Below are 9,823 nucleotides of genomic sequence, written 5' to 3' on the forward strand. Positions count from 1 at the left end.
CTTGTCGGAAATGCTCATCCGGTGTGATGTAGCTGCTTTCCAAATTCACCCTTTAATGTCATGGCAGCATGGGGGGCTCAGAGCTGGTGGGAGCCCCCTCCTCAAAGCTCCTCCTGAGAACCCACCCAGCATCTCAATCTCAGACCGTGAGTCCCCTTGACGGTGCCGGGGTATCCATAAGGATCCACCAGGCGCTGCCCAGCTCAGACCTCGATCCCGGCCTCACCTGGGGTCTCCATCCTGCCCCGTTTCCCTGTACTGCCCGGAGAGCTCCATCCTGCACCAGTTTCCATGTCCCCGTACCGGAGGACAGTCCCGGTCCCCGTGTCCCGACCCGTCCCACTCCCGCTCGTGTCCCCCCGCCCCGTTGCCCGCTCCGTACCTCGAAAGGTCCCGTGGAAAGTCCCGCAGGCTCCGGCGCCGCCGAGTCGCCCGGGGCCGGTCCCCAGAGCGGCCACTCCCCGCTCCAGCCCCGGCTCCAGCGGCGGAGGCGGCACCGGGACCCACCCTCGGGATCGGCCCCCGCCCCCGGGCCGTTCCCGGGCAGTCACCCGGGAACACCGGCCACGAAACACACCACGAGAAACGGCTCTAAGATACCTTTCAGAAAATAATCCCCCAGCATAAATGTCTCTGACACAGTCCTCCCAAAGAACAGCTCAAAAAACCCTCACAAAAACAGCTCCCCCAAGATACAGCTTCAAAACAGGCTCCCAAAACACCCTCCTCAAAAGCCTCCTGAAAACAGCTCCTCTAGGAAAAAAAAAAAAAAACAAAAAAACAAATCTCCCTACCCAGAAGAGCCCTGCCACGACCAGCCCCAAAACACTTTCCCTTAAAAATGCCCTCCTGACACAGCCCCCATGAACAGCCCCAAATGAAGCTCCCAGGCCACGGGTACTGTCAGTTTTTATTAACTGCTGCTCCCGCCAGGGCTCGGGAGGTGAGGGGGGCTCATAAGGCACCACAGACACCACGGGGACACTCCCTGGTTTCTGAACCCCAGCGGAGGGGCTCGATCCCACACCAACACTGGAGGAGTTGGGGTCACCCAGGAAAGTCATCAGCTCCTCCACCACGGGCATCATTCCAGACAATCCAGTGCCAATCAACAGGAGGTGCCTGTCGGTGGGTTCCAGGCACAATCCAAGTACCACTTCTTCTATCAGCAGGACACTTCATTCCCTGCCCCACTGAAGGCAGGAATCCGAGAGTTGGGACTGGAAACGCTTGTTCTTCCTCTTGGGAAATCCAAGGTTGACACCCACAATTGTTTTTATTGCCGTATTCTTAATAGAAAATGAATTACTGCTAATTTTTAGTTAGAAAAGACGTTATCCACTGCAGATGCAGACAGGAATCGAAGTCACTGGAGAGCTGGGAGCCGCCCCAGCTGCCTCAGTGATGAAGACATAGGTAACACCCATCACACGTTATTTAATCTGTGCCAACCCTGTGCCAGCTTTAGGCTTTGTAGCTCAGCTCAGCGTTCATCTTCGTGTACATCTCATAAATTGCATCCAGGATTGGAGTGACCCTCGTGAGAAACTGGTGGATTTTTTCTATGCTTTCCTCTTCCTTGACTTCTTTACCCTTCTCCAAGGCCTTCAGCAAATCGGATTTGTAGGGAAGAGCGTAGACTGAGCCCTATAAAACAGGGAGAGGCTGTTTGATTCTCACAAACCCAGCAGAGACCATGGCTTGGGTTTTTCCCATGTGCCAGTGCTGTGGGGTCTCTGGAGGGGATGCTCACCGTGAAGAGCTTCTGCAGCATCCAGCCATGGTATTTCTTCAGCGCGATCTCATAAGCCTTCAAGGCGTTCACTCGGATGAGGTTGGGATGCTCCTCATCCCTCTCACCGTCCGAGATGCTCTGCAGCAACACCAGAATGAATTTCAGACCCCTGGGAGAAGAGCAGAGGTGTTTGACTCAGGGAAGTGGGTGCTGCTTCCCAGCTTCCAGCCTGGTCTTTCCAAGCATCCCAAAAAACCACAGTCCCGGCAGTGCATCCCTCTCACAGAGCTGGTGCCTGTCCAAGTGTGTCTACCCAGGGAAGAGAGAGAAGGGCTGGATGGAGCCCCCAGGGCAAGACATGGGGCCCAGGGCAGGATGGAATCCTCAGGTGAGGCCGGGGCTGAGCTTGGCAGGGTCAGGTGCAGCCCCACAGATCCTGCAGGAACTGCAGGGTCCTGACCTGTCCAATTAACGCTCTCAGGTTGAGCTCCCTTGTGCATTCCCAGGGGGAAAGATTTGCGGAGGGGGGGGGGGAGGTTTCCCAACAGCTGTGCTCCCAAAACACAGCACCCCACGCTGCCCAGCCCAGAGGGACCAGCCCAGCACAGGCAGCCTCCATTTGGCATTCTCCAGCTCCCCACATGCTGGGACACAGCTGGAGAAGTTCCCGACGCTGTGAGTCACCTTTTCAACCACATCAGCGCCAGCGTCGCGCCTGTCTTGGGCCAGGCTGAGCCATGAAGCTCCTTCTCCACCTCCAGGATGTTCTGCAGCGTTTTGAACTTGGCAGGGTTGGAGTCATAAACCGCCCGGATTTTCTGAGGGTAGAAAAGGAGCTTGGCTTCCAGAAGCAGGGACTTTGGGCAGAAGCCCTGGGAATAAACCTGTGACTGGAGGAGCCACCACTGAACCCAAAATCTCCGTGGGAAGAAAAGCCTTTTTGAAACACCTCCAGTCCCACAATATCTCCCCCCAGGGATTCTGTTCTCTGAGCCCTCCTGAGTCCCCTCCTACCTTGATATTTCCAGTCAGGTCTGCTTTGACCGGTGAGTAGACAATGGGAGTCCCAAGGCAATCTGTGGAGACAGAGAGGGAGGACAGTTAGACATTGGTGACACAGGGGACACCACAGACTTCCCGTAACTAACAGGTTTCACTTTAAGTACAGCCCGGGCACTGAGACACACCAGCAAAACTAGAAAAGGATCTCTGAACTTCGTACATGGCCGGTGGCCCTTGGGACAGCCCTGCCACCTACTGCAGCCCCACCAGTGATCTTCAATCCCCCTGGCTCCGGGACACAGCCCTGGCAGAACGTCCTGGAACAGCCTGACCGGCACCGGACACTGCCCGTCCGCAGGCAGGCAGCCCCATGTCCTGCCCTTCCGGGGCTGCCACACAATAGCTGACATTGTGGAGGGCAGCGGGCACACTGTGCCACGAGGGAGGCCACGCCGACACCCACCCATGTCCCGACACGGGGTGGGATCCATGGGTGGGGATGGCAGCTCCTGCCCAGGCCGATGCCTCTGGATGGGGCGCTCCAGGGGACGGCAGGACGCTTCCCAACGGGGCTGCTCGGCAGGTTTGACAGGATCGTGATGCAAGCCCGACTCTGGCAGAGCAGCCAAGCCCGGCGTGAGCCCTACATCAGGTAGGGGGGGTCACCACCCAGAACTGGGGAGGGGGCATCCCGAAGCTGCTGAGCCCGCAGCAGGCCTGGTCCCAGCCCGCATCTCCCAGCCCCGGTCTCACCGAAGAACGGCGGCAGGTGCGCCACGGCGTCCAGGAAGGGCAAAGTCTCGATCTGCTTATCAGCCGGCAGCGGCTTGAACTCGTGTTCCAGCAGCAGCGCCATGACCCGCACACTCTCCCCCACTTTCCCCCCTCACCGCTCCCCGGCTGAGGGGGCTCTGAGGGTAGCGGGGGCCGACCCGGCAGAGCGCCCACGCCACGCCCCGCCCCCCTCCGCTCCGACCAATGGCTGCGCATCTTCCGTACGACCGGTGCACAGCCATTGGTCGGAGCGCCAGGGGCGGGACTTGCAGCCCAAAGATGAGGCCACGCCCCCGTTGCCCCCTCAGAGTCGGGGCCTGCCCGTGCCCGGGACCCCGCTCGGCCCGGGCCGCGTTCCGAGCGCCAGGCGGGCCGGCGTTAATTATTCACGGGAGATAAATATTTTATAAGGAACAGATGGAAAACAAACCTCAACGCGCGGGAGTGATGAAACACCTCAGTGAGGGGTTGGGTGGGAAAATGACACCGAGCGGGGGACACGGAGAGGTGAAGAAGGGGTGGGAGCGGAGGGAGGCTCAGCCCGTCCTCTGCGTGGGGTGACAGGGCCCCAGATACGGTGTTTTTACCGGTTATTCTGGAAAAACCAGGTCGCGGGGCGATAGCGATCGGTGGCTGGCAGGGCGGGTACGGATACAAGGCGGGTGCGGCGAGCTGCGGGTCACCGGCGGGGGCTGCCGGCTGGTGCCCCCTCCCTCCCCGCTGCCAGACTCCCGTGGTGCCGGGAGCCCCCCCTGAGAGATGCCCAGACCCCGTCCCTGGGTGCCAGGAGCCAGTTCCGTCGTGTCTGCGGTGCCCTGAGCCCACCCCAGGGTGCTCGGTGCCCGTCCACAGCTCTCACTTCGGGATGCCCGCAGGCTCTCTCGGGATGCCTGGAGCCCATTCCGGCATGCCCGGAGTCCGTCCCGTGGTGCCCAGCCCGTTCCGGGATGCCCTCAGCCTTTCTCGGGATACCCTGAGCCCCTCCGGCGGTGCCCAGCCCGTCCTGGGTCACGCAGCGGCCGGTCCGGTTGGGTTCGCTGCGGGCGGCGCCGCGCTGGTGCCGTGCCAAGGCGGGCAGAAACACAAACCTTTAACCCCTGGAATATTTACAGCGCCACAAACCCCGCGGCGCTGCGAGCTCCGAGCCGGCACAGCGGCACCGCGCCCGGCTCGGGGCTGTATCCGCACATCCTGCGGGGCGCGGCGGTACCGCCGGGCCGGGTACGCAGCGAACCCCGTCCATAGCTCCATCTCCCGTCCCTCGCTGCTCGCCGCCCTCTCTCCCCGCCTCCCTCCGCCGGTCCCCGCCTCCCTCCGTGTTCGCGGAGCCCGTCTCGCCGTGTCCCTCGGCGGGAGCCGTCGCTGCGGCCGCGCTGCGATGTCGCTGTGGCCGCGGTGGGGTCGCGGAGCGGAGCGCAGGGCGGCCGAGCGGCGGGAGCTGGAGGCGCGCAGCCGGCAGCAGTGGGAGAGCACCAGCCGCGCCTTCGCCCGCGCCGCCGCCTGCTGCTCCCTGCAGGCGCGGTGGAGCGAGCCCCGCGTCCCCCCGCCCAGGTACGGCCGCGGTCCGGCGGGTCCCGGGGCGGTGCCGGGTCCCGCTGAGTGCCGGTGTGTGCGGCAGCGCGGCGGCGGCGCGGCGGGACGCGGAGGAGGCGGCGGCGCGGCTGGAGCGGCGGCGGGAGAGGCTGCAGCGGCTGCTGAGCGAGGAGGAGGAGGCGCTGGCGGCGGAGCTTCGGGAGCGACGGCGGGGCGGGATGCGGAGCCAGGAGCTGCGGAACGGCCCTGGAGAGCGCGGGAGGAAGGTGAGGGTGCCGTTCTCGTCCCGTATCCCCGGGCTCGTGCGGTGAAGGGTCGCTGCCGTGCTTCAGCTGTACTAGCGGGACTTGCTGGATTTGCCGCCGCTTGGTGCCCTGAACCCCTGTCAGCCTCGGCGGGGTTTGGGATGCCGAGCACTCCCGTATCCTGACCTGACCTAGCTCTGTGTTCCCAGTTTGCTGAGCCGCTGCTGCACGAGGGCTGGAACAAAAACAACGCGGAGCTCCGAGAGGTGATGTTGCTTCCTCTTGAGTCCCTGCTTTATATTTATTAAACCAGTTTTCAACTTGAAAGTCATCGTATCTCTGCTGTTGTCACGCACCTCGCATCACAGCAAATGCCCCAAGTTCTGAGAAACAAAAGGCAAAAAAGTCAAAGGGTTTAAGTTTAAATAGTTTTAAGAAGCCCTCTCAATCTGTATTTTTAAAAGTTACAAATCTGTTCAGACTCTGAACAAATTTTCAGAGCTCATGATGTAAATATCTCAGGTGCATAAAATATAAATAATATAAAAATATAAATCTTAATATCTCAGCTGTACCTGACGTGCTGTGGTGCTTCGTCATTCTTTATTCCACCCATGTTCTGCTCCAAAATTGCAGTCCTGTCACTGTCACCATGGTGTTTCCCATGTGATAATGACCCTCAGCTCAGGACCTGGTGGGCACCTAGACACTCAGATGAGCCCTCCTGAGCAGAGGCAGATCCTACTGGGATTTCAGGGCAAGGTGGTGCTCTGGAGAGCCTGGAAGATCCTCGGGGACAGAACCTCTGGCACTGATATCCCTGCTGCTTGCATCTGTTGCATCTCCAGGTGGAGCCAAAGCTGCACAGGAAGCACGTGAGAGAGGCTTGGGGTGATCAGCTAACGCAACAAAACAAGGTATGGGAGTAGCCCTGGTGTTCTGGTCACTGGGAGGACCCTGAAGTGCCTGTGCAGGTGGAGGGGTGACACTTGGGCCACAGGAGCTACTGCCAGGAAGGGCACTATTAGCAAAGCTATCCAGCTTGCAGGAGTCTGCTCTGTGGATTTTCTGAGCCAGAAGTTGTTTCTTCGTGTCAGGCTAACCTGAAATGCTGTTTTCTTTTCTTTGGGAAAGGAAGGGGTGACCAAACTCGAAGAGAAGAGTCATGTAATGGCACGAGGGGAAGCATTGGAAAGAACGAGACAAGAGGAAGAGAAGCGTCAGCTGGAGAAGCAGCAGGCAGTGACATTACTTCAGCAGATAGAAGAACTGAAACTGCAGGAGACAAAGGTAATCTTGACTCCTCATTTGAGAAGGGAATTGGTTGCTTCACTTGGAAATACAGTGAGACTGACCTCTTCTCTCCATGTTTGCACTGCTGGGAGGGTTTTCCCTGCATGCAGAGGAGTAGAAGAGGGTGCAAATCCTGGTCAAGCATGCTGTCTGGGATGTTGTGGCTCTCTGATGTACTCTCTCTTGGTGCTCGTGTTTTCCTTTTTAGGCAACAAAGCTGAAAAAGGAACAAGAGAATTTATTAAAGCAGCAGTGGGAGCTGGAAAATTTGGAAGAAGAAAGGAAACAGATGGAAGAGCACCGGAGGAAGAAAGAGCTCAGGTAGGGCACCAAGTGGAGCTTGTTTTAGATGGAATAAAAAAAAAATAAAAATTGACTGCTGTGCCCACAGCAGTACTTGGAGCACAAGGAGATATTCCAGGTAGCAGTGGTAGGATGTAAATATCTGGGTTTTGGTGGACTCGCCCACAGGAGCCAAAGAGCAGAGGCACTGGTGCTGTTACTGCTTTTTGTTCCTGGTGGCAGGTTCCTCATTGCCACAGATGTACCTCCCTGAGTGCTGCTGTACAATGATGTGGTGCTTTAGAATCAGTGTGGTACTGTTTCTTTTTTTTTTTCTGAATTTTGCTTTTTTGCCTCCTCCAGTCGCTTTTTGAAGCATCAGTGTGACGTCCAGTTAAGGAGAAGAGCGCAGCAGATACAGGAGGAGTTGGTAAGAGATTAATTTAAACTTTATAGATGCTATGTGGTGAAAAAAACTGTTGTGTGTGGTTTGTGTCTGACTCTTGTTCCTACAGATCAGCAGGCCCTTTCAGTTTGTGCACAGAACTGGAGCACAAAACTCACGGGGAAGCAGCAGATGGAACATCTTGCTGAGCACACCCTTGGCACTGTCAGCAGTAATGCCTAGAGGAGCCCTCTGCACACAGGCTGGAAGGCTGTTGGGCAGTTCTTAATCTCGTGGTTTTTCTCCAGGAGACAGACAGGCAAATCTTATCAGCCCTCCTGGAGAAAGAAGATGTGGATCAGTGCCGGCAGATCGCGTGGCAGGAACAGGCGGTGGCAGACGTGGCCTGGATGAAGAGGGTCATCGAGGAACAGCTCCAGCTGGAAAAGGAGAGGGAAGCAGAGCTCGAGACTATGTTCAGGTGAGTCTGCCCACCTCTGAACCTCACCTGAAGAGTCCATGTGTGCTGAATATTCTGGGTCAGGGGGTCACTGGACAGCACAGGGGGGATGATCACACCAACCGGCAGGGAACAAACCTGAAGAGAAACCCAAGTGCTGCTCTAAAGCACAGGATAGCTTGTCTGTGCCTGTGGAGTATACAGCGGGGTTAACCTCAGAGATAATTCTTCCTCTCCTTTAGGGAAGAAGCGAAAAAAATGTGGGAGAAGAGGGAAGAAGAATGGGAAAGAGAGAAGGTGGCCAGAGATCGCCTGATGAGTGAGGTGATGTCTCTATTGATGATGTATCTCCTTGGCTTAGTGAAGCCATCACTGCGCTCGTAACCCACCACCCTCTGGAGAGTCAGAGCCTTCCATTCCAGGGTGGAAGTTTTTTGCTCGTCTGGTGTGTTTCCTGGGAACTGTTTAACCATCTTCCTCCATCCCCTCCCTCTTGCACAGGTCCTTGCAGGCAGACAGCGTCAGATCCAAGAGAAGATGGAGTTAAACAGACGGGCCCAAGAAGAGTCCATTAAGTATCGAGAGCAGCTGATCAAAGAACTTGAGGAGGCAAAGGAAGGTGCTCGCTGGGAGAAGGAGCAGGAGGAGGAACAGCAGAGAGCCCACAGGAGGGAGCTGCAGGCACAGGTAGGCTGAGCTCCCCAATACACACCCAGCTGCTGAGGCTGCCCCATCTCAGCCGATCTCCCCTGCACAGGGGACAGAGCACAGCAGGAGAGAGGAGGAACAGCAGGGATGGGTCTGGCAGCACCTCGAGGAGCCGGAGCAGCAGGAGCGTGAGCAGGGCTAGCACAGCAAGGTGAGGTCACATCTGGGTCACCCCAGCACACCAGCCCAGCATGGAGAGTGACAGCAGCATTGACTCTGCACTTCAGTCATCACAGTGCCAGGGCACAACACAGGGCTGTTCTTCCTCTCACAGAGCTCTACAGTTCTCTATTTTCTTTTTTTGCTGATCTTAGTATGTTAAGCCCTAACTTTTAAAGAATTTTTGAGGCAGATGTGTTATTAATGCCTCAAATGCCTCAGTGCTGAAATGGATTTATTATGCTGCATTAGTGCAGCTGGTACAATGCACCTCCCCTGCTCATTGGCTTTGTTGTGTGTCCTGCTTTGCCTGGCTCTAAGATCAAATTTGAGTAACCCCACCTAAAGCCCCTGCCCAGTCCATCAGCTTCTGTGTATGCTGAACAGTGTGTGTGGATTAATTCCAGAGCCCATAAACCAGTGCTGGTCTTTGTTTTGTTCCATTAGTTCTACAGTTACCCAAGAGGAGCTTGGATCTGAGGAATGAGCACGAGATGCAGCTCCAGACGACAGAAAGAAAATTCTGTGAGGACTCAAGGAACTCCTGAAATAATGGTGCCTCTGGAATAGCCTACAGTGAGATCTAGACTTGACTAAGTAGATTTAGTAGATCTACAACAGTTAGTTGTGGCCAAGCTGAAGAGGAGAAAAGTGCTACTGTTTTGAAGGACATGGAGCTGTGAGCACCTTCAGAGAAGTGAACTGCTTCACTTTGCATTCTGGAATTGTGCTCATGTATTTTAGTACATGAGAGGCTGAAGCAACCCAGCAAATAAAAGGGCCCTGTGGTCCTGAGCCACAGAATAATCTGTGTCTCCCCAGGAACAGGAGCTGTGAAACGCCACAGGCTGTGTCAGACCCTCACCTTGGAGAATCAGGCTGTGCCTGTGTTCCCAGTGGATTCTGAGGAGTTAATTCACAATGCACATTGCACATCAGTCACATTACGTGTGCTGGGGCAGCAGCACTTGTCCAGTTCCTCTCCAGAATGTGCTGGAGACTTCATTAAATGTTGTTTTCCACTTCTTTCATAAGTAATGAATAATTGATCTTTTTTGTTTGCTTGTTTGTTTTTTAACATGAGCAAACTACTGCAGCAGCAGGAGATTGAGTTGATTATTGCAGTTCCTCCTGTTACCATCAATATCAGTCCCGTCACAGTGCACAAGGAACACTTAAGAGCAGAAACCTTCCCAAAGATGTTTAGAGAACCAGCAGTCAAATAAGCCCACATTATTTCACACACT

General features: G+C 56.2%; 2 protein-coding genes and 1 long non-coding RNA gene across 3 annotated transcripts; 1 reads left to right on the top strand and 2 right to left on the bottom strand.

Annotated features, from left to right (window-relative positions):
* Nucleotides 1-545: 545 nt before the first annotated feature.
* GLTP (glycolipid transfer protein) lies at nucleotides 546-3,593 on the bottom strand. The gene is made up of 5 exons (XM_062504631.1): nucleotides 3,491-3,593; nucleotides 2,750-2,811; nucleotides 2,420-2,553; nucleotides 1,754-1,904; nucleotides 546-1,647 (listed from the first exon to the last, which is right to left on the bottom strand). The coding sequence occupies exons 1-5, from the start codon at nucleotides 3,591-3,593 to the stop codon at nucleotides 1,465-1,467; spliced, it is 633 nt and encodes a 210-aa protein (XP_062360615.1). The 3' UTR covers nucleotides 546-1,464.
* Nucleotides 3,594-4,889: 1,296 nt separating this feature from the next.
* On the top strand, nucleotides 4,890-9,823 carry TCHP (trichoplein keratin filament binding). Its single transcript, XM_062504630.1, is given in 12 exon segments — nucleotides 4,890-5,086; nucleotides 5,088-5,310; nucleotides 5,499-5,555; nucleotides 6,138-6,206; nucleotides 6,424-6,579; nucleotides 6,791-6,903; nucleotides 7,228-7,294; nucleotides 7,558-7,730; nucleotides 7,952-8,033; nucleotides 8,211-8,396; nucleotides 8,467-8,568; nucleotides 9,024-9,823. Coding segments are annotated over 12 exon segments (1,458 nt in total). The 3' UTR covers nucleotides 9,057-9,823.
* On the bottom strand, nucleotides 5,562-6,426 carry LOC134051099 (uncharacterized). The gene is made up of 2 exons (XR_009933755.1): nucleotides 5,865-6,426; nucleotides 5,562-5,672 (listed from the first exon to the last, which is right to left on the bottom strand). It is a non-coding gene; the product is annotated as an uncharacterized LOC134051099 (long non-coding RNA).

The sequence above is a fragment of the Cinclus cinclus genome, chromosome 17 (assembly GCF_963662255.1).
Source record: "Cinclus cinclus chromosome 17, bCinCin1.1, whole genome shotgun sequence".
Classification (NCBI taxonomy): Eukaryota; Metazoa; Chordata; class Aves; order Passeriformes; family Cinclidae; genus Cinclus; species Cinclus cinclus.